The sequence below is a fragment of the Dryobates pubescens genome, chromosome 6, assembly GCF_014839835.1.
Source record: "Dryobates pubescens isolate bDryPub1 chromosome 6, bDryPub1.pri, whole genome shotgun sequence".
Lineage (NCBI taxonomy): Eukaryota > Metazoa > Chordata > Aves > Piciformes > Picidae > Dryobates > Dryobates pubescens.
This window is the reverse complement of record NC_071617.1, coordinates 5,266,015-5,290,167: the sequence shown is the minus strand read 5'-3', so window position 1 is coordinate 5,290,167 and position 24,153 is coordinate 5,266,015. Positions and strand designations below refer to the sequence as shown.

The window sequence follows — 24,153 nt, the reverse complement described above, 5'->3', positions numbered from 1 at the left end:
GGTGAAGCCCTGGAATGGGTTGTCCAGGGAGGTGGTTGAGGCACCGTCCCTGGAGGTGTTTAAGCCCAGGCTGGCTGAGGCTCTGGCCAGGCTGATCTAGTGTGGGGTGTTCCTGCCCATGGCATGGGGGTTGGAACTACCTGATCCTTGTGGTCCCTTCCAACCCTGACTGATACTATGATACTATGAAAAAAACATTCCATTTGGTACTGAAACATGACTTGGGACTGCTGCTTTTGTTACTATCAAAGGGAATATGCTGCCACCACAAAACGAGGCAGCTCCAGAAGAATTAAGATCTTGAGAGCTGACTGTGATAAATACAGTTTATTGTATTAACCTGTTTTTTCCCCCACTAGAGGCTGTGCAGACTGTGCTGAATAATGAAATGTCAATTGATTTCTGATAACACTTTGCTAGAAACTCTGTAAGACTGTGGCTTTAGTATCATTTGGGTTAGGATCAGGGTGAAGGAACAAACTGGAATTTGTGTGGTCTGCAGTATAATAAACTATTTCTCCATTTATAGATATGGCTTTTGAATGCTGACACATTGCTGGTGGAGTCCTTAGGAAGTTCCTCCTCCCATGGAGTTTTTACACTGTTTGGAGATACTTTCATGCCTAACTCTGGATCAGTGGGCACCTGGAATGCTGTCAAAGTCCTTTACCAGCCATGCATTAAAAGCAGGAATAAGGAGTAAGTACAGCCTTTTGTCACCTCAGGTTCTGCTCTTTGATTTGGTTTGCATTTCAGAGCAAGTTCCTTGAGCAGCCAAAGAACAATCTCAGAGATGGATCTCTTTGAAACTGCCTGCTTTGTACCAATTAATTTTTATTAAATGCCAGGCAAAGAGTATTTGACCTCTCTTAAAACCAGAGAAAATCTGGTTGCTGAGTTTTTTTGCACTATGATGTTAAAATGTAGGCCAAAGAGTTATATTATTTGTAGGGGCACATGTAGATAACTTAGGTGTGTGATACAAATAGAAGTTGTCTCTTTTGCCTTTCATTTAGTCCTTTTCCCCCTGTGCTAACTCACTGCAGTTTCAGAGACTGGTTGTATTTCTGTCTCTGTTGGCAGAAGTTGGAAGGATGGTGGTGCCATGACTCCTATGGAGGGTCAGTGAGTGCTGGTCTCAGAACATATGACTTTGGAGCCATAACTCCATGTGATGGAACTCAGGGAGGAGGAAAATTGGGGGAGATGAGGAGCATGAGCTGACTCCTGAATGATGTGTAAATTTAACTATATCTTTCTTCTCACCTTCAGTTTCTGTGTTTTGTGTAAAAATCTGATCTGATGCCTGTTTATAAAGGGTTGCAGGCTTATGGGAATAGATTACACTTTCCAGTCCATTCCTGGACCTTTCTGGTCTTCCTGGAGGTCCTTAACTCTGTGGTTCTTAAAGGCATCCATCCTCAAACTGTAACACAAGTTACTTACGTGAGTAACACTCTCTGCACTCCCACAGCAAAGAATTTGGACCTCTTTGGTACAGCTGAAGCCAAGAGGGTGGAGAATGAGTGTAGTTAATAGTTTAGAAAATTATACCTGCCTGCTTGAGCTTCAGGCCTGACCTTTTTTGCCTTAAAATTGTGCTTGCTTTTGCAAGTGAAAGAGCTGTTCACAGGGCTAGAATTTATTTATGCTGAGTTATTTTCAGTACTACAAGTGTTGTCACAATAAATTAAGGGTACTGATCAGCTGTGTATACATGGGCAATGCATCTAACAGTGTCCTTGTTAAAAGATATTTGTGCATGTAGCCTAGCAGAACAACATGAATAATGCTGTAGCAATAAAGCACGCTCAGCATGTAGCACATCTCCAAAGGAAAGTCCTAGATGCTATTCAGAGGTGTGCTGTTGTCTTAATCAGCCTCTCTATGTTTGACTTGTTTGCTGTCCAGTGGTAGTGGTACTTCAAAAAAAAAAAGGGCCCTGAGAGAAGGGAAAAGAGAAGAGGAAGGTGTTGAGTGCACTACCATGAAAATGTTTTTCTTGGATGTGTCCAAGTCTGCTGGAAGCCTCATAAGTGAAACATTTGATTGCAGCAATCATTGAAGTCTACATTCTGAAAAACATGTGCTGCCTAATGTGTTAAAGCCTTTATCTGTTGGACAGCAAAGAATAGAATAGAATAGAATAGAATAGAATAGAATAGAATAGAATAGAATAGAATAGAATAGACCAAGTTGGAAGAGACCTTCGAGATCATCGAGTCCAACCCATCATCCAACACCATCTAATCAACTAAACCATGGCACCAAGCACCCCATCCAGTCTCCTCCTGAACACCTCCAGTAATGGCAACTCCACCACCTCCCCAGGCAGCTCATTCCAATGGGCAATCACTCTCTCTATGAAGAATTTCTTCTTAACATCCAGCCTAAACCTCCCCTGGCACAGCTTGAGACTGTGTCCTCTTGTTCTGGTGCTGGTTGCCTGGGAGAAGAGAGCAGAATATTGATTAAGCAGTGGCTGCAGCGTTTGCAGTGACAGGGGATGATTTCAGCATAATTCTCTGCTTTTGTTTCTGCAGTGATAGAAGAGAAAGCATTGGGTTTTATAGGGCACACTTAAAATAGTGGTTTGATTTTGCTGTTTATTCTTTAAACCCTTGGAAACTAGATGAGAGATTTAAAGGGGTATGGATGTATTTACAATTTAGAATCATAGAATCAACCAGGTTGGAAAAGACCTCACAGATCAAGTCCAATCTATTACCTAACACTTCATGGCAACTAACTGGAAGACATTCACAGGATCACAGGATGTCAGGGGTTGGAAGGAACCCAAAGAGATCATCGAGTCCAACCCTCCCTGCCAGAGCAGGGCCATACAAACTAGCTCAGGTCACAGAGGAAAGCATCCAGACAGAGCTTGAAAGTCTCCAGGGAAGGAGACTTCATAACCTCTCTGGGCAGCCTATTCCAGTACTCTGTGACCCTTACAGGAAAGAAGTTCCCCCTTGTGATGAGGTGGAACCTCCTGTGCTGCAGCTTACATCAATTGCTTCTTGTCCTATCACAGGGAGCATGAGAGAAGAGCCTTTCCCCTCCCTCCTGACACCCAGCCCCCAGATACTTATGAACAGTTACTAAACCCCCTCTAAGTCTTCCCTTTTTCAAACTAAAAAGCCCCAGGTCCCTCAGCCTCTCCTCACCAGGCAGTGCTCCAGTCCCCTAATCATCTCTGTAGCACTCCACTGGACCCTCTCCAGCAGATCCCTGTCCCTCTTGAACTGGGGAGCCCAAAACTGAGCACAGTACTCAAGATGAGGTCTCACCAGGGCAGAGTAGGGCATTCCCTCTAGATTCAGTCAGTACACTACTAATTTATAGCCCAAGCTCTCATAAAAATACAAGAAAAATGTTGTCCCATGCAGACAAGCAAATATGTGCATAAGAACTTCAGTATTTTCATAGGAGAAATACACACCTTAGAAGAACATGTGATTCATTCAGAGAGTGTTTATCTTGAATGTTGCCAAGTGTATCCTTTTGATTTTTTTGAACACATTCCATACTGCACAGCTGCAATAAATGCTAGCATAGGGAGAGAATACAACATTCTACTATTTAGAGGAAAGGCCATACTACCTTATTAATGTTATTCATGGAAGAGAAAACTTAACCTTTATTGATGTAGTAGCTTCAGAAGCTGGCACTGGGACACCTCTGTGATTACTGAATTCTAGAATCAATATGGTTGGAAAAGACCTCAGAAATCAGCAAGTCCAACCTATCACCCAACACCTCATGACTAACTAAGCTATGGCTCCAAGTGCCACGTCCAATCCTTTTTTGAACACCTCCAGGGATGGTGACTCCACCACCTCCCTGGGCAGCACATTCCAATGGCCAATTACTCTTTCTGTGAAGAACTTTCTCCTCACCTCCAGCCTAAACTTCCCCATATGCAGCTTGAGACTGTGTCCTCTTGTTCTGATGCTGCGTGTCCTCTGCTCTGTGTCCTCTGCATCCATCCCAAGCACAGTAGTCTACAGTTAATGTGATACATTAAGGAAGTTCTGAGCCACCTGTTCTCATTTAGAGTAAGTTCTGTCCCAGAAGGAATTAAGAAGTGCTAAAGGTAAAGAAAAGTTTGTTAAGGAGCAGGCAAAGCTATCCCTTCATTTTCAGCTGTAAGTATATATCCAAGAATTATGGAATTAACCAGGTTGGAAAAGACCTTTGAGATCATCAAGTCCAACCTATCACCCAACACCATCTAATCAACTAAACCATGGCACCAAGTGCCTTATCCAGAGTCTTCCTAAACACTTCCAGTGATAATGACTCCACCACCTCCCTGGGCAGCCCATTCCAATGGCCAATCTCTCTGGGAAGAACTTCTTCCTAACATCTAGTCTAAACCTCCCCTGGTGCAGCTTGAGACTGTGTCCTTTGTTCTGTTGGTGGTTGCCTGGGAGAAGAGACCAACCCCCACCTGTATACAACCTCCCTTCAGGTAGTTGCAGACAGCAATAAGGTCTCCCCTGAGCCTCTGCTTCTCCAGGCTGAAGAACCTAAACAGGCTAAATGTTACTTAGTGATCCAACAGAGATGTTGGAGTATTATCATTTAAACTGCATGTTCTCAGAATGGGAGATACTGTAAGAACCACCAGCGGCTCTAAAATGAAAGATACTTTTCTTACCACTCCTAAGGTTCACCGAAGTGTAATTAACAATTTTGCTTTTCAAGTGTCAATTCCTTATCACTGAGAACATTTAATTGCCTTAACACATCTTCAGTTACTTTGGCATGTTAGTGTGTTAAAAGTCATAGCTACTTAATCACTTAACCTGACATTCACAAATGCTTTTCTTGAATGGAGTTCTCAGCGGGAGAATTTCACTGTGAGATTATATTCAGCTCTTTCCCTTTCCCCAGGCAGACTTGTTACAAATCACTTGTTTCTGAAGATTACTTTGTATTTATCTTTGGGATTTTGCAGTGAGCAGAAGGCATAACTGAGGTGTTAATTCTCCTCTGACAGTAATTGATACCTTCCCTGTCCAGTCTCTGGACACATGCAAAAACAGAAGAGAAAGAACAGAAGCTTCTTTCTAAGCTTCAGAAGCCAAAGCTTTCCCATTTTTGTATTTCTATTAAAGAGCACTACTCCAGTCTGTTTTCATGGACTCTGAGGGGATCTAATAAATGTTTATAAACATCTGAGGGCTGGGTGTCAAGAGGTGACCAATGCTGAGAAGGTAATTACTCCCTGTGTGGCACCTACCTGTTCAACAGCAACATGCTCATTCTTGTTCAATTTGCTCATCTGTGTTGCCTGTCAAATACTTCCCAGTCTAATTCACAGCCTTTTGTGCAGTTATCCTTTCTCAAATTTCATCCTGATTTTGTTCAGAACCCTTCTCCCTGTTGGCTGTGGCAATCTGATTTCCAACATGAGGTGTACTGATGGCCCATCTCATGTTGTCTGTGAAAGGAAGAAGTGTCTCTCATGTTCCAGTGTACAGGCGAGCAAGGGAGAGGTGGAATAGGAGCAAGCTGAGAACATGCCATAGAATCACAGAATGCTAGGGGTAGGAAGGAACCTCTAGAGATTATCAAGTCCAACCACCCTACTGTGGTGGGGCTGAGAAGCTCAGATGAAGGCAAGGCTGAGAATCTCTCCCCCGTTCCGCCCCCCCCATCCCCAATAGAGAGGGAAAAAATCCACCAAGAAATAATTTGGGTTTAGCTTGGAAGTAGAGAGGCAAAGAATTTATCTTTAAACAGTATATAGATATATATATGTGTATTTATGTAACAATGACAGGCAGGGTTCACAAGGGAAAGGAACAAGGATGGATGGGAAAAGAAAAAATAGGAGATACAGAACCAATCCTTTGCAAAGTGTGGAAGCAGCAGGGAGGACCACGTGGCAGGCGAGCAGCAAGCCAGCAGCAGCTCTCTTTCATCCCCACGAAGCAGAGGGAAGAGAGCAATGGCTGCAATGTCCTCCCTTTTACACCCCTGCTGGACAAGGCAGGGGGGGAGTGGGACAGACCAAGTCAGGGGAAAACACCCTCCAGGGAGGGCCAAAAAACTCTCACAAGCCCTCCCCCCCTGTTTTCAGGATGGGCATAGCCCACCACACCTACCAAAGCAGGATCACCAAGGGCAGGTCATACAGGAATGCATCCAGCTGGGTCTTGAAAATCTCCAAAGAAGGAAACTCCACAACCTCTCTGGGCAGCCTGTTCCAGTGCCCCATCACCCTTACAGTAAAGAATTTTTTCTTCATGTTGAGCTGGAACTTCCTACATTCCAGTTTGTATCCACTGCCCCTTGTCCTCTCACAGGACACCATTGAAAAGAGACTAGCACCATCTTCTTGACACCCACCCTTCTGATATTTATAAACATTAATGAGATCTTCTCTCAGTCTTCTCTTTTCAAGGCTAAACATCCCCAAGTCTTTCAGCCTCTCCTCATAAGATAGATATTCCAGTCACTTCATCATCCTCATAGCCCTCCACTGGACACACTCTAGTATATCCCTGTCTGTCTTGAACTGGGGAGCCAAGAACTGGACACAATGTTCTGGTTGTGATCTCACCAGGGCAGAGTAGAGGGGGAGGGGAACCTCCCTTGACCTGCTGGCCACTCTTCTTAGTACACTCCAGGATACCATTTCCCTTCTTGGCCAAAAGGGCACATTGCTGTTCCGTGGAAAACTTACTGTCCACCAGGACTCCAAGGTCCTTCTTCTTGGACCCGAAGAGCAGCAAGAAGGATGAAGGCACAGAGATAAAAAAGCCATGCCCATTACCACATTCCCAGTACTTTGCAATGCTCTGAGGGGGAGGTGACAAAATGAATAGTCTTCCTCCTCTTTGGAATGCCTCAGAATGTTGATGAGGAGTGAGTAAATGTTGGGGTTTTTGTCATGCCATAAATTAAAACAAAAAAGTCATGTAGAGCCTCTCTTTCTCCAGAACCTTTCTTTTGGCAATGAATTATTAAGTTGTGCTCTGCATATTTCCTGTTTCTTAAACTGTGTTGTATAAAAATGTTCAGTAGCTTTTAAATCATTGTTAAGACATAGTCAGGCATAGCCAGACATGCTATTTGTAGTGTACTTCTTGTCAAGCCCTTTTACTCTGATCTTCCTTAGGGGAGCCTTTAAATGTTACATCGATTTGTGTCTCACTCCTTCAGCTGTGAAGCAGGTCTAGAAGCACTTAGATGTGTTGTATGTGTGATTGCATGAGTGCTGGGTAGGTCTGTCCATTGTTAGGCTTCCAGCCTTGTGGGAGCTGTATGAGCAATCCTCCAACAAATCAGTTGAAAGCCTCTGCTGTCATTTCTCCTTGTCACCTATGAAAAAATAGGATGTTGTGAGTGTAGCTGAGTCCCCTTTAGAGAAGGATGCCTGATACATTTCCTGCCCTGTTCTTGCTTAGATATTTCTGGGTGATGTGTATGTGATTATGTTGGTTCCCTCCACTTCCAGCAAGGCTCATTTTCTTCACCTACAAATCTACTGTGCAGACAGAAGAGATCTTCCTTTCAAACTATCAGGTTCCTGGCAAACAGCACCTTATGCAAACAACCTTGACTGCTGGGAGTGATAAAAGCAAACACTGCTGAAGTGAGAGTGTTATAAAAATGTGTGAAGGAAATAGGAAATATGGTTACATGGCAATTTGACCATAACTTGATCTCAGAAAATATATGTGAAGTTACAGTTAGAGGAAAATTACACTTTTCCCTTTATAGCAGTGTGCTAGGCAAAGCTCTGTCAAAAAGTCACTGATAGCTTTTTATTTCTCATGTGCATCTAGAGTCTCTTTGAATGGCTTACTGCTTTTGCAGAAGCCTTCTCCTGTGTAAAGAGTTTGCTGCTTATCATTTCAGAATTGAAAAACAACTTCCAGATTTTTGTTTGGTTTTATTTGCTTTAGAGGAGCAGAAGAAGCTGGCAAATTGAGTTTGTGGCTGGAAACCTGGAGGCAGAGTCCCAGTGCTTTTATTACAGTCCCTGTACAGTGAGCTGCTTCTGAAGCTGTTTCTGATGTATTCCAGAATGCTGCTTATTTGTCCCAAGAATGACTTTCATTCTGTATATGACTCTAGGGTAATTCAGCTCTCATAAAAGCACCAAAGTGTGTCCTGTTTCACTTATTTTTGCATCTGAGGTGGAATGCCTTTTCCTAGTGTTTCAGTCAACTCTTGTCTGTAGAAAACACATGGGAGCACGCAGGCCAGAGATGACTGACTGAGGAGTGACCAACATTTCCCTCTTCTGTGCTGTCTTTAAGGTGATTTCTGTAGTGTAATAAATTTCTTGTGCTGTGTCTGGAATGATGAAATGAGTAGATGTGATTGTAAATGGAGCGTGAAGGATCTGCTTTGTTTCACATCTTTTATTCCTGTTCCCTTCTTGAATTCTTTCCTGCTATCAAGGTAAGAGAACTGACACCACAGGTGGGTGGGTTCTCTTAAAATAGCTGATTGAGCAGTGAGGCAAGGAGTTTTGAAAGGTGCAGTCTGATGCCAGTCAGGGGTTTGGGACAGGAGGAAAAATACTTTTCAGAGGTGATAGATACATGGAAGCTGTAAGCCTTCTGAACTCCAAATGTTTGGGCTGAAACTAGGAGCAAGAGATGAAAGTCCAGAACTCAGCTGCCAGGCTGTATGTCTCCCCTTCCTATTCCTCATCCTTCTAATCTAGAACTGGGTTTCCCTCTTGCTTGCTCCATAAAATGTTAAGAACGTTCATAAAACTAAACTAAAGAGCCAAAATAATCTGCATCCACTCATCTAACTGTGTCATGGTGTGTGTGCACAAGCAAGGCAGTCCCCAAAGTGCTATCTCAGAGTGGGGGCTGATAGCCTCTGTGATTGGTGGATGAGAAGCTCAACATGAGCTGTCAGTGTGCCCTTGCAGCCCAGAAAGCCAACTGTAACCTGGGCTGCATCAAGAGAACTGTGGCCAGCAGGTTGAGGGAGGTGGTCCTGCCCCTCTACACCACTCTGGTAAGACCCCACCTGGAGTACTGTGTCCAGTTCTGCATCCAGCCCCTGTTACAAGAAGGATCTGGACATACTGGAGTGTGTCCAGAGAAGGGCCACGAGGATGATCAGAGGGCTGGAGCTCCTCTCCTATGAGGACAGACTGAGGGAGTTGGGGCTGTTCAGTCTGGAGAAGAGAAGGCTCCAAGGAGACCTTCTGGTGGCCTTCCAGTATCTGAAGGGGGCCTACAGGAAATGTAGTGAGGGCTTTTTTAGGGTGTCAGGTAGTGATAGGAATAGAGGGAAAAGAGAAAAACTGGAAGTGGGTAGATTCAGATTGGATGTCAGGAAGAAGTTCTTCAGCATGAGGGTGGTGAGACACTGGCACAGGTTGCCCAGAGAGGTGGTAGAAGCCTCATCCCTGGAGGTTTTTAAGGCCAGGCAGGATGGGGCTCAGAGCAAAGTGATCTAGTGTGAGGTGTCCCTGCCCATGGCAGGGGGGTGGAATTGGATGATCCTTGAGGTCCCTTCTAACTCTGATAATTCTATGCTTGTATGATTCCACCAGCTTTGCTTGGTGTCTGCAGCAGGACAGCAGGACTCTGGACAGCTGCCTGAGCTCTGCAGAGCACACCATCAATGTAAGCATGGATTACAGTCACTGTTAAATCTTTGCCATAATGGAAGGGGAAAGTTTCAGTAACAGCTGAAAGTGAGAACTTGGGAATTATCTCTGAGCAGAGGAGGGGTTAAAACTAGAAACAGTTTTGTGAAGGATGGTGGAGGGCTTTTTTATGGAGTATTGCCAAGCATGGAGGAAACATGACAGATGTGTGAGGACATGTACTGGCTGAGTACAGGGAAAAGGACCTAGTGGAGAGTTGATCTTTCCAGACTGGCAATTAGTCTGCTGTGAATTTTCAAAGTGAACTGTGGGATGCAGTAAAATCAGGTAGTTTGGGCATTTCTCACACAGAATCACCGAATCACCAAGGTTGGAAGAGACCTCAAAGATCATCAAGTCCAACCTGTCACCACAGACCTCATGATGAAACCATGGCACCAAGTGCCACGTCCAATCCCCTCTTGAACACCTCCAGGGATGGTGACTCCACCACCTCCCTGGGCAGCACATTCCAATGGCTAATGACTTTCTCAGTGAAGAACTTTCTCCTCACCTCGAGCCTAAACTTCCCCTGGAGCAGCTTCCTGCCCCTGCTATGCTCCTTCATGTCTTTGAATTGATGTTAAGGTGTTCTTGACTTTGGCTTTATTTACTTACTTGTTTAGGATTTAATTGCTTGTTAAATTTGACTTGTAGACAGACCTGGTATTTTAAAGTCATACCTGCATAGAGAGAGTGTCTGTACAAATTCTGTCATAATCTTATCACTGAAGAGGAAAACTATGATAGAAATAAAGTGTTCCAGGAAAATTACCATCGAGCACAAGCCCTGTGAGGGGAGGCTGAGGGAGCTGGGATTGTTTAGCCTGGAGAGGAGGAGGCTCAGGGGAGACCTTATTGCTCTCTTCAACTACCTGAAGGGAGGTTGTAGACAGGCAGAGGTTGGTCTCTTCTCCCAGGCAGCCAGCACCAGAACAAGAGGACACAGTCTCAGGCTGCCTCAGGGGAGGTTTAGGCTGGATGTTAGGACGAAGTTCTATACAGAGAGAGTGATTGCCCATGGGAATGGGCTGCCTGGGGAGGTGGTGGAGTCATCGTCCCTGGAGGTGTTCAAAAAGGCATTGAATGTGGCACTTGAAGCCATGGTTTAGTAGTCAGGAGGTCTTGGGTGACAGGTTGGACTTGATGATCTTTGAGGTCTTTTCCAACCTTATTGATTCTCTGATTCTATGATTTCAGTGGGCAAGGGCAAATACATAAAATTCTAACTGTGGTAGTTAGGCTTTTGTGTGGCAAAGTTTTAGATAGTGTGTGTAGGAATCATACATTTTGCTGTCAGTGAATTCTCAGGACCAACCAGTTCTGTGTTTGTGGTGTCCCTTGCTTTGCTTTGGCTTCATGGAATTGCATCTTGAAACACTGAATTTCCTTCTCTTCTGAAGCCATAAAACCCTCATAACTTTAGAGCAGCAAGCTGAGGGCTTTTTGTGAACAGTGATTACAGCTTTTATTTCTACATCAGGATAACTTCTCCCTTTGGATTCAGGCTTAATGTTTTTGAGTGCCTGCTATTTGAGAACGCTTCCGCACGGAATATCAGCAGCACTGTGGAAGTGATTTAATTTTACCCAAAGATTTATAAATCGGAGGCCAGAAAACATTTTCGTCTCTGTATTGTTCTGAGAATCCATTTCAACTTCAGGAATGGCCCCCTGCTTGGTATAATAGGTCTTAAAAAGGGAATTAAGGTTTATGGAGCATATGCAAATACTCATGTGGCACAGCTGGTAGGAGTAATGTGCATGAGAACATCCAGGTAGTCCAGGGCTTTATGTACAGGGCAAGAGCAGTGCTGTGCCATCACTAATCACACAGCGTCACAGAGAAACATTCAGGTTGGAAAAGACCCTCAGGATCACCAAGTCCGACCAATAACCCTACTCTGCAAAGTTCACCCCTAAGCCATGTTCCCAAGGACCACATCCAAACCACTTTTAAACACATCCAGGCTTGGTGACTCAACCACCTCCCTGGGCAGCACATTCCAAGGCCTGACCGCTCTTGCTGTGAAAATTATTTCCCTAATGTGCAGTCTAAACCTAGTCAGTCACAGCTTGAGGCCATTCCCTCTCGTTCTATCACTGATTACCTGTGAGAAGAGACCAGCAGCAGCCTCTCCACAATGTCCTTTCAGGTAGTTATAGAGAGCAATGAGGTCTCCCCTCAGCCTTCTCCAGGTGATTGTCCCCTTGTACTCAGCTCTGGTGAGACCACACCTTGAGTATTGTGTCCAGTTTTGGGCACCTCAATACAGGAGAGATGTGGAGGTGCTGGAGCCAGTGCAGGGGAGGGCAAGGAAGCTGGGGAAGAGTCTAGAGAATAGATCTTAGGAAGAGTGACTGAAGGAGCTGGGGATGGTTAGTTTGAAAAAGGAGGGGCTGAGGGGAGACCTCATTGCTGTCTTCAACTACCTGAAAGGCTAGTGCTGTTCTCTTCTCAGAGGTAATTAGTGATGGAACAAGAGGAATGGCCTCAAGCTGCCACTGGGTAGGTTTAGACTGGATATTAGGAAACACTTTTCCAGGGCAAGAGTGGTCAGGCCTTGGAATGTGCTGCCCAGGGAGGAGGTTGAGTCCCCAAGCCTGGCTGTGTTTTAAGGTCATTTGGATGTGGTGCTTGGGGATATGTTTTAGGGGTGAACCTTATAGAGTAGGTTTTTTGGTTGGGCTTGGTGATCCTGAGGGTCTCTTCCAACCTGAGTGTTTCTGTCTTTCCAACCTGAATGTTTCTGTGGTTCTGTGATCTCTCTCACTCTCTCTGCACTGCCTAGGTGTGGAACTTAGATTGCCCTGCTTAAGCCAGCCCTGCTTTTCCACTGCAGTCTTAGCTGACTTGTTCCTGTACCACCTGTTCACCCTGTTTCTGCGGCACAGACATCTGAGCCACTTGACAAGTCCTCAACTGCTGCGGTTTGGAGCATATGGCCGAAGGTAAATGGTTGCCAGTTTTGGATTGCTTAAAGACACCGCACCGTGAACCGTGGCAGTTTAGGAAATGAAGGATGAGCAGCTCAGGTGTCCAGGCAGGGCCAACAGCTGGCACCAATATTTTCATCAGCTGTCCCTTGCCTGCTCATTAATCAGGTCACTCTGTACCAAAAACTAAGTGATGCGGGTAGTTCCCAGCACGCTCACGGCGCACAGAACCAACGTGTCGCACCAGCCTGACAGCACTTGAGCACTGGTTCTGCACAGCTTCAGTGTTCTGCTGTGACTGCTTTTGCTTTTGAAAAATGAATCATTACTTAATAAACCTGTGCTGATTTATCATAATTGCATCTGTAAATCCATTTCTAATGGCTAGACACATGAATTTCAGCAGTCCCTTCCCTAAGGCCACATTAGTCAGCATGAGCTCAGCCTGAGACATAGATAATTTTTTTTCTCTTTTTCCAAAACTTATAAGGAAGTGTAAAAAATTTATGATGTTGCTTTAACAAGGCCAGCTGGGATTTGAGATTATTTACCTAAGCCCTTATTAAAGACCAAAACTTGCCTATGTTTAGCCATGCAGAGCAAAGCTGTTCCTCAGTTAGTCCAGTGCACTTCAAAAAAAGAACACAATTTGATAAACACAGAACTGAAATCGTGGAAAGAAGTGTGAAGGATCTTTCCTCTGTACCCCTTTGCTGCAAAGCCAAAGTTCTGCACATTGGCCACAGCAACCCCATGCAGTGCTGCAGGCTGGGGTCAGAGTGGCTGGAGAGCTCCCAAACAGAGAGGGACCTGGGGGTACTGGTTGATAGTAGGCTGAACATGAGCCTGCAGCATGCCCAGGCAGCCAAGAAGGCCAATGGCATCCTGGCCTGCATCAGGAACACTGTGGCCAGCAGGAGCAGGGAGGTCATTCTGCCCCTGTACACTGCACTGGTTAGGCTGCACCTCAAGTCCTGTGTCCAGTTCTGGGCCCCTCAGTTTAGGAAGGATGTTGACTTGCTGGAATGAGTCCAGAGAAGGGCAACAAAGTTGGTGAGGGGTTTGGAACACAGCTCTGTGAGGAGAGGCTGAAGGAGCTGGGGTTGCTTAGCCTGGAGAAGAGGAGACTCAGGGGTGACCTTATTGCTCTCTACAACTACCTGAAGGGAGGTTGTAGCCAGGCAGATGTTGGTCTCTTCTCCCAGGCAAGCAGTACCAGAACAAGAGGACACAGTCTCAGGCTGCGCCAGGGGAGGTTCAGGTTGGATGTTAGGAAGAAGTTCTATACAGAGAGAGTGATTGCCCATTGGAATGGGCTGCCTGGGGAGGTGGTGGAGTCACCATCATTGGAGGTGTTCAGGAGGAGACTTGATGGGGTGCTTGGTGCCGTGGGTTAGTTGTTTAGGTGGTGTTGGATTGGTTGATGGGTTGGACGCGATGATCTTGAAGGTCTCTTCCGACCTGGTTCATTCTGTTCTATTACAACTATCTCTTAACACAAAATGAAAAGTAGAGTGATAGCACCTCTTGAATTTCAAAGCCTCTAATAGGAACCAGCAGTGGAAAACTTGTCATTGTCAGAGGGAAGCTACTTGCCATACTGAGAGAAAAACCAGAAGATTAAAATGATCCTGACTCATTCTCTAGCAGGAGGATTAATTCTCCTGTACAATTAATCTGATTTCTGAACCTCTTTTTTTTCAGCACCCAAATCTCTCTTCTTTCTCTGTGAAGTCATTTTTCCTCATGTACATCTCTGGTGGGACCTTGTGGGACCTTAGTTTAGCATCCTCCCACTGCTTTCTCCTAGGAAGCTCTAGAAGGGGAACGGAATGGAATGGATTTCCTGAGATAGCTTCGTGTTCAACTCCCTCTTGTTTTCTTTCAAGTAATTAGGAAATGAAAGTGCTTCTAAGAGCTTAGAAATGAAAAAAATCTCATCTAAAGTTAGACCATTTAATTGAATTATAAAAATGGAACCTAAAAGTTGTAAGAAAGAGATTTTACAGGAGTTTGTAGTGTGGTGGGTAGAAAGTTTTAAGTTAACCACTTTCAAACCAGCAAAGCTCTGTTGGGCATTTTCACACTTTTTGTAAAGCTGAGCAGTCTGTGTATCCAGAGACTTGAGTACACTCTTTGTCTCTGTCATGGGTTCAGTTGAACCTGCTGCAATTATCCCTACCATGCCAGCTTCAAAACTGAAAGTGCTGACTGGAGTGAAGTATTACAAGGCTTGAAGTTCAGATTGTAACATGGGAGGCTTCCTGTTCTTGTTGCTGCTTCTGTGTTCTGGGTTCTTTGGGTGTTGTTCTTTTCCACTGGGATGTAGGGGGGACAAGGAGGGATGGGGGAGTAGCTTTCTGTCTTGGGCTTTTGGCTCTCTTGCGTCTGCTCGTTGCTGCTTTGCACTGTGCCTCTTCTGCAAACAGGCTTAGGTAATTATGCATTTTGTACCATGTTTACCTGATGGTTTTTGATCAGTAAATTCTGTTCTTCTATCACTTTTTAGTGGTCTCAATTCCAAGGTTTTTGTGTGTTACTTCTCCCTCACTTCTGTGTTGGGAGAATAGCCACCTTAACCCACTGGTTTGGTTTGAGCCCTTTTGTTCTGATTCAAACCATCACAGTCTCTCTGAAGGAATTTGCCATTCCTCTTTTTGTGAGAGTTACACATTGATAAACACCTGCACTGTTTCATTCAGCCTTCCTTTGGGTACAGTTCTGCCATTTTCATTTTCATTGTCTGCTGTTTTCAATGAAGCTTTGCTTCTGACCTCCTTTTACCAAAGCTGTAAGAGTGTTGCTCTACCAGCATTTCAAATTAGAATAGAATAGAATAGAATAGAATAGAATAGAATAGAATAGAATAGAATAGAATAGAATAGAATAGAATAGAATAGAATCAACCAGGTTGGAAAAGACCTTTGAGATCATCAAGTCCAACCCATCACCCAACACCATCAACTAAACCATGGCACCAAGTGCCTCATTCAGTCTCCTCTTGAATACCTCCAGTGATGGTGACTCCACCACCTCCCTGGACAGTTCATATGTGATTTCCATTCTATGCATCATTCAGAGCCACAACTGTGACATCAGACAATGTGGTACTGCAATGACATGAAACTGAGTTTCACAGGTGCTTCAGGCATGTTCACATCCTGTTGTATATGATATTAGTATCATAGTATAGTATCAGTCAGGGTTGGAAGGGACCACAAGGATCAGCTAGTTCCAACCCCCCTGCCATGGGCAGGGACACCCCACACTAGATCAGCCTGGCCAGAGCCTCAGCCAGCCTGGTCTGAAACAGCTCCAGGGACGGTGCCTCAACTACCTCCCTGGACAACCCATTCCAGGGCTTCACCACTCTCATGGGGAAGAACTTCCTCCTCACCTCCAGCCTGAATCTCCCCACCTCCAGCTTCATTCCATTCCCCCTAGTCCTATCACTACCTGAGATCCTGAGAAGTCCCTCCCCAGCCTTCTTGTAGGCCCCCATCAGATACTGGAAGGCCACAATGAGGTCACCTCAGAGCCTTCTCTTCTCCAGACTGAACAGCCCCAACTCCCTCAGTCTATGTGATGCTTAGAATTACCACAAGAGGCCAAGAATGATAAGTAGAGCTGTTTGATAGAGTTTCTACCCTGTGGGGTAAGGGAAAGCAGGGGGGGAAGAGTCTGTAAAATCATTCCTCTATGAGAGTTTGGTGGAAGTGTATCCCAGGAGACATTTTGCATTTTCTTTGGGGCTTCTAGTGTCCTGATGCCTGGAGGAGCTGAGAGACAGCCTGTAGTCTCAGCCCCTAGATGGGGAGGTAAGCTGTGTACAGGTGATGCTGGTTATTGTAGACACAAGGAGGACATGGTCCTCTGCATTTACAGTGCATCTCTAGATGGTGAGGGTGAATAGGAGTAACCACCAGAGTGGTCCATTGATAAGACTCCTTAAGTTCTTGAGATTGATTTGTGGAATAAAAACACTGAGGCAAGTAAAGTTTTCTTTCTTTGGGGAAATGCAGTGTGTATGACACTGCCTTCTGCCTGCCTTGCCAGTTATTCCCACCTTCCTTCTGCCCTTGAACTGGACTGGTTTGGAGATAAATGGTCTGAACAATAACTTTTCCCACAATTTTTGTCAGTCAGGGGGCTGTGTTTAGGAGAGCATCCTCATTAATGCCCCTGATGAGAAAAACCTATAGGCTGAAAACAGTTCAAAAAGGAGTCTGCTGAGGAAGGCAGCCAGGCCACCAGATGAGGTGGATATGCTTCCTTAAAAATACATTAATGTGTGAGGGGTGAGCTCTTTGGAATTACTTAGCATCTTCACTGATGTCAGCAGTTGCCATGAAGGAGCTCTTACATAGTACTTTGATTTTTTACAACCCTACTGTGCACTTCTCCCCTTCAGGAGATGAGAGTTATTAGAGGAGGCCTACTCCTTTGCTGGGGCAATGGCCCTTATGTTTTCTACATACTTGAAGTGTTGGAAGGTTTAAAAACCAACCAACCAAAACCCAAAGATGTAACTTAAGAATTTGATTGCTTCCTTGATTAATTCTGGGAATGGAAAATTTTTAGGTTAGTGGTACTGCTGGTGACATTTGATGTTCTCTGTAGGTAAGATGGCACCAGTCACACTTTTAGCAGTAGGTCAATAGCACTCTGCTCTGTGTCCTCTGCATCCATCCCAAGCACAGTAGTCTACAGTTAATGTGATACATTAAGGAAGTTCTGAGCCATCTGTTCTCATTTAGAGTAAGTTCTGTCCCAGAAGGAATTAAGAAGTGCTAAAGGTAAAGAAAAGTTTGCTAAGGAGCAGGCAAAGCTATCCCTTCATTTTCAGCTGTAAGTATATATCCAGGAATTGGTTGGAAAAGACTTTTGAGATCATCAAGTCCAACCTATCACCCAACACCATCTAATCAACTAAACCACGGCACCAAGTGCCTCATCCAGTCTCTTCCTAAACACTTTCAGGGATGATGACTCCACCACCTCCCTGGGCAGCCCATTCCAATGGGAAATCTCTCTTTCTGGGAACAACTTCCTAACATCTACTCTAAACCTCCCTGTGTCCTCTTATTCTGTTGGGGGTTGCCTGGGAGAAGAGACCAACTCCCACCTGTCTACAACCTCCCTTCAGGTAGTTGTAGACAGCAAGAAGGTCTCCCCTGAGCCTCCTCCAGGCTAAGCAACCCCAGCTCCTTCAGCCTCTCTTCATAGGTCTTGTGCTCCAGACCCCTGCCCAGCTTTGTTGACCTTCTCTGGACACGTTTGAGCATCTCAACATGTTTCTTGAATTGAGGGGCCCAGGCTGCAGGTGAGATTGTTGTCGAACTCTTGCTAGTCTGTGTGGTGTTTGCCACCATCAGCATCATCCTCCACCAGGGTGAGTTATCAGCAGTGATCTGGCTTGCAGCAACCTGATCTTTATTGCTTTCAGAAAAACGACTTGACTTCTTTGCACCTGGAATGCAGTAAGACATTTGAATACTGCAGCTCAAAGCCTTAACAGCACCATTAAAGTGAAGCAGCACATTCAGGAGCATTGGCCGCGCGGTTTTTACGAGAGCAATTTGCTTCTCCTTTTAGTGGGACCTCATTGCTTTGCTGCTGAGAAGCCTGCCATCACACTGTAATTTGGAGCTGCACCAGCAAGTCTGCATACTGTGGATGTTGAAGAGCAGTCGCAGCAGACTTCAGGCAGTGCCCAGCACGAGCTGAGCGCCTGTGCTTTTTTGCCTTGGTTTTATAGGAGAACTTCTAAATCAACAGCGGAGCTCCGCTCTTGTACCCAGCTGCTCCAAAATGATGTAGGGAATTGGACAAAAAAAATTGTAGTTGCAAGGAAATACATTGTGAAACTGCTGGATTCTGCCTGCTGTGTTTTCTTCCTATTGTATCTCTCTAAGTTTCAGCATCACAAGCCCAGCAGGAGCTGTTTTCTCCACCAGCTTGTATTCCTCCTGCTCCAAAGCAGAACTTCATTGTAAGTGATGGAAACTTGCTGCAGTTTTCTGCTTTTGCAGCTTCAGCTTTTGCCACCAACTCTTGATCTTGCAGCTGAATGAAGAATTTATCTCCCTGTAGGCAGTTACTATTTCCAGTATCTGAAGGGGGCCTACAAGAAGGCTGGGGAGGGACTTCTTAGGGTGTCAGGACTAGGGGGAATGGAGCAAAACTAGATTCTACCCCCTCAACTCTGCTCTGGTGAGAGCCCTCCTGGAGTACTGCATCCAGGTCTGGAGCCCCTATTACAAGTAGTATCTGGAAGTGCTGGAATGTGTCCAGAGAAGGACCACGAGGATGATCAGAGGGCTGGAGCTCCTCTCCTGTGAGGACAGAATGAGAGAGTTTGGTCTGTTCAGTCTGGAGAAGAGAAGGCTCTGAGGAGGCCTTCTTGTGACCTTTCAGTGTCTGAAGGGGGCTACAAGAAAGATGGGGAGGCACTTTATAGGGTGTCAGGTAGTGATAGGACTGGGGGGAATGGAGAAGAACTGGAAGTGGGTAGATTCAGATTGGATGTTAGGAAGAAGTCCTTCCCCATGAGGGAGGTGAGACGCTGGAACACCTTGCCCAGGGAGGTGGTGGAAGCCTCATCCCTGAAGGTTTTTAAGGCCAGGCTGGATGTGGCTGTGAGCAGCCTGATCTAGGGTGAGGTGTCCCTGCCCATGGCTGGGGGTTGGAACTAGATGATCCTTGGGGTCACTTCCAACCCTAACAATTCTATGGTTATGGGTTGGCTCTGTGGATAGAGCTGCTGCTGCTATACCTTTAATGCACTGTGATTTTCCTGGGAGGTACCTGGCAGGCTTGGGATTTTATATCCAAGGTCAGTTCCTGCAAAAATCAAATTGCCTTTTCTCTTTATTCTACCATCAGCTTAGTTTTGCTTACCTGGTGCTGGAACTAAATAAAGATGCTAATGCCTCAGTTCCACTCACTGCCCATCTGTGCATGGCGTGATTTAGGACGCTTGCAAGTGCTCGTGTTCCCACGCTTCTAGGTGCCTTGTTGAACAGAAGTCTGCTTTAGGCATTGCTGCTTGATTTAGCTTTTGATACATTCTTTTGAAATAGTATGAATCCTCAGCTCAAAGGTTGCAGAAGAGATGAACACCTGCTAATCCTTCCCCGTGATGCTCAAGCTTTATTTCAGTGTTTCTTGCAGCTGAAATTCTGCTTTATGCTCTGCAGAGAGTGTACAGTCGGTGCTGTTTGGCTGGAGGAAGGAAAATATTTTATGGGTGATAGGGTTTGCAACTTAGAATTAATGCTGTTGCAATGGCATAGCAGCCAGCTGGAGGAGGGAAGGCAATGGGAAACAAAAAATCAGTTGGTGAACATCTAAAAATCTTTAGAGAATCACAGAATCACAGACTTTCAGGGGCTGGAAGGGACCTCAAAAGATCATCCAGTCCAACCCTCCTACCAGAGCAGGATCACCTACACCAGCTTACACAGGAACACATCTGGGCAAGTTTTTAATATTTCCAGAGAGGGAGACTCCACAACCTCCCTGGGCAGCCTGTTCTAATGTTCTGTAACCCTCACAGTGAAAAGAATTGTCCTCATATCTACATGAAACTTTCTGTGCCTCAACTTCCACCCGTTGCCCCTTGTGCTGTTGTTGGGCACCACCAAGCAGAGCCTGGCTCCATCCTCTTGGCACTCACCCATTACATATTTATAAACATTGATGAGGTCACCTCTCAGTCTCCTCTTCTTACATAGAATACATAGAATACATAGAATAAACCAGGTTGGAAGAGACCTTCAAGATCACCGCGTCCAACCCATCAACCAATCAAACACCACCCAAACAACTAACCCATGGCACCAAGCACCCCATCAAGTCTTCTCCTGAAAACCTCCAGTGATGGCGACTCCACCACCTCCCCAGGCAGCCCATTCCAATGTGCAATCACTCTTTCTGTATAGAACTTTTTCCTAACATCTAGCCTGAACCTCCCCTGGTGCAGCCTGAGACTGTGTCCTCTTGTTCTGGTACTGGCTGCCTGGGAGAAGAGACCAACATCCGTCTGTCTACAACCTCCCTTCAGGTAGTTGTAGAGAGTAATAAGGTCACCCCTGAGTCTCCTCTTCTCCAGGCTAAGCAACCCCAGCTCCCTCAGCCTCTCCTCACAGGGCTGTGTTCCAAACCCCTCACCAACTTTGTTGCTCTTCTCTGGACTTGTTCCAGCAAGTCAACCTCCTTCCTAAACTGAGGGGCCCAGAACTGGACACAGGACTCAAGGTGCAGCCTAACCAGTGCAGTGTACAGGGGCAGAATGACCTCCCTGCTCCTGCTGGCCACAGTGTTCCTGATGCAGGCCAGGATGCCATTGGCCCTCTTAGCTGCCTGGGCACACTGCAAGCTCATGTTCAGTCTACCGTCAACCAGCACCCCCAGGTCCCTCTCTGCCTGACTGCTCTCCAGCCACTCTGACCCCAGCCTGTAGCTCTGCATGGGGTTGCTGTGGCCAATGTGCAGAACCCGGCACTTGGATGTGTTCAATCTCATGCCGTTGGACTCTGCCCATCTGCCCAGCCTGTCGAGGTCCCTTTGCAGAGCCTCTCTACCCTCCAGTAGATCAACTCTTTAGGCTAAAGAGCCCCAGCTCCCTCAGTCTAGAGAGAAGCATATTCAGCATTACTTTGAATTTATATGCTCCAAGGTGAAGTTAATCCTGGACAGGATTAATATATCGAGATTTATTTCCATGCAAAAAGTTGCATTGTGTTGAGATAGGTCTCTGTGCTTCAAAGAAATAATCTACTTGTAAGCAACCTTGTCTCTCTTTGCACAATGGACTGACCGAGCTGTTTGCTTTCCTGGCTTTGCCCTTTCCCACTCTGAGTAAAAAAGAACTGAATTTTGTGGGCAACACACAGGCTGTATGTGTGATAGTAGCATTTTCTTGAGACCTGTAGCAAAAGCAATGTAGTTAGATTTAAGCTAGTATGGAACAGTTGAGTCTAATAAAGATATTGGTTGGTATGCCACAAAAGAAAGAGAATTTGGCCTGGGCTTTACAGATTGGACATGTTGGAGAGCTGGGCACAGAGGAACCTAATGAGGTTCAACAAGGGTAAGGGCAGAGTCCTGCATCTGGGAAGCAATAATAAACTTTATCAGTACAGGTTAGGAGGTGATCTGCTGGAGAGCAGCCCTGTGGAGAAGGACCTGGGAGTCCTGGTGGATAACAAGTTATCCATGGGTCAGCAATGTGCCCTGGTGGCCAAGAAGGCCAAGGGGATCCTGGGGTACATCAAGAAAAGTATGTCCAGCAGACTGAGGTAAGTTCTCCCCCTATATTCTGCCATGGTGAGACCTCACCTTCATCCAGTTCTGGGCTCCCTGGTTCAAGAGGGACAGGGATCTACTCAAGAGAGTCCAACAGAGGGCTGCAAGCCTGATTGAGGGACTGGAGCACTGCCTTGTGAGGAGAAGCTGAGAGATCTGGGGCTTTTTAGACTGGATGAGAGGGGATTTAATAAATATCTGAGTGCTGGGCATCAAGAGGGAGGGGGCAGACTCTGCTCAGTTGTACACTGTGATAGGACAAGGGATAATGGATATAAACCACAGCACAGGAGGTTCCACCTCAACAAGAAGAGGAACTGTGAGGGTCATGGAACACAGAAACAGGCTCCCCAAAGAGGTTGTGGAGTCTCCTTCTCTGGAGACTTTCAAGGGTCATCTGGATGCATTCCTGTGTGACCTGTGCTAGATTCTCTGGTCCTGCTCTGGCAGGGGGGTTGAACTCAATGACCTTTGGCAGTCCCTTCCATCCCCTAACATCCTGTGATCCTGTTAGAGATCTGCTACTACTTGCTCTGACTTCCCTTAGTTTAAAATTATCAAAACATGGCCAGAAGTAGTAAAATAACTTAAAATGCATAAATAAAATGACTGTAGTTGAGAATCACATCCAGTTGTCTAATGGAAGCAAAATGATTTAACCCAGTATTTTACTGTACCTTTTAGCATGAGTTATTTAATGTGTGCTACTTCCTGGAGTCGTCAATGAGAAAACTGCATGTGCAGTATCTGTTGCCAATCACAAAAGCATTCACTGGAGCAAATAGTAGCAGTTTGTTTAAAAGGCCCTTTGAAAGATTACAGGAACATTGGATGCTTCTTATGTCAGCTCTTCTGGAAAATATGATGGCAAGGAGAAGACAGGACTCTGCTGAGGTGGAATTTGAATTTCCATCACAAGCCTTTCGTGCTGGTATTAAATAACTTGCCCTTCCAATTCAAGAAGGACTTAGATTTTTGCAGGATCAAGTATTTGAAACCTGCTGAATTGTTGGGTTTTTTTGTAATGGATTTCTGGATAGTTTCTTTTTGACCAAACTCCAGAAGTGCATAGCTTTTCCATTCAAAATATGCATTGTTCAGGAAAGGGACAGGACGCTGTTAGTGATGGTCATGGGATTGTGTATGCAAGTCTGTATAGCACTAGTGAGGCTGCAGCTCAGATAATGTGTTTAGTTTTGGTGCCCTCACTAGAAGGACACTGGGGTGCTGCAGTGTGTCCAAACAGCAGCAGCAGAGCTGGTGAAGGGTCTGGAGAGCAAGTCCTAAGAGGAACAACTGAGTGAACTGGGGTTATTTAGTCTGGGGAAGGCTGAGACATTATCACTCTCTACAGCTACCTGAAAGGAGGCTGTAATGAGGTGGATGTTGTTCTCTTCATAGTATCATAGTATCAGTCAGGGTTGGAAGGGACCACAAAGATCATCTAGTTCCAACCCTCCTGCCATGGGCAGGGACACCCCACACTAGATCAGCCTGGCCAGAGCCTCAGCCAGCCTGGGCTTAAACACCTCCAGGGACAGCGCCCCAACCACCTCCCTCGACAACCCATTCCAGGGCTTCACCACTCTCATGGGGAAGAACTTCCTCCTCACCTCCAGCCTGAATCTCCCCACCTCCAGCTTCATTCCATTCCCCCTAGTCCTATCACTACCTGATAGCCTGAGAAGTCCCTCCCCAGCCTTCTTGTAGGCCCCCTTCAGATACTGGAAGGCCACAATTAGGTCACCTCGGAGCCTTCTCTCTTCTACCAAGTAACTACCTTCTCTTCTACCAAGTAACAAGCAATAGGACAAGAAGAAATGGCCTCAGGTTGTAGCAGGAGAGGTTTACATTGGACATTAGGAAAAATTTCTTAATGGAAAGAGTTGTCAAGCTATAGAACAGGCTGCCCAGGCAAGTGGTGGAGTCACCATCCCTGGAAGCATGTAAAAGACATGTAGATGTGGTGTTTATGGATGGGGTTTAGTGATGGACTTGGCAGTGCTAGGTTAGCAGCTGGACTCAGTGATCTTAAAAGACTTGCCAACCTGAAATACTCTGTGGTTCTGTGACTCGGTGAGCCTGTCCATAGTGATGCACTGAAAAAAAGGCAAGGTTTAAAACTTAGGAGCTGGAGCTTCTGGTTTTGGCCACTGTAGTCCATTGCAAGAAAAACAATAAAGCACTTCCTCATGTGGGTCCCTGGATCACTGCTGTTTGTCTGCTTGCTTCCTGTGCTTTACCTCTCCTATGGAGACAGACTGAGAGTTG

At 45.6% G+C, this 24,153-nt stretch overlaps 1 protein-coding gene across 1 annotated transcript in view; it reads left to right on the top strand.

Moving 5' to 3' along the window:
• The window catches only part of UBE3D (ubiquitin protein ligase E3D), a 66,709-nt gene that overhangs the window by 32,103 nt on the left and 10,453 nt on the right, over positions 1-24,153 (top strand). Inside the window, exon 8 of the mRNA XM_054162493.1 lies at positions 530-699. Within this exon, the coding sequence (XP_054018468.1) occupies positions 530-699 (170 nt within the window). The remainder of the gene's footprint in view (positions 1-529; positions 700-24,153) is intronic.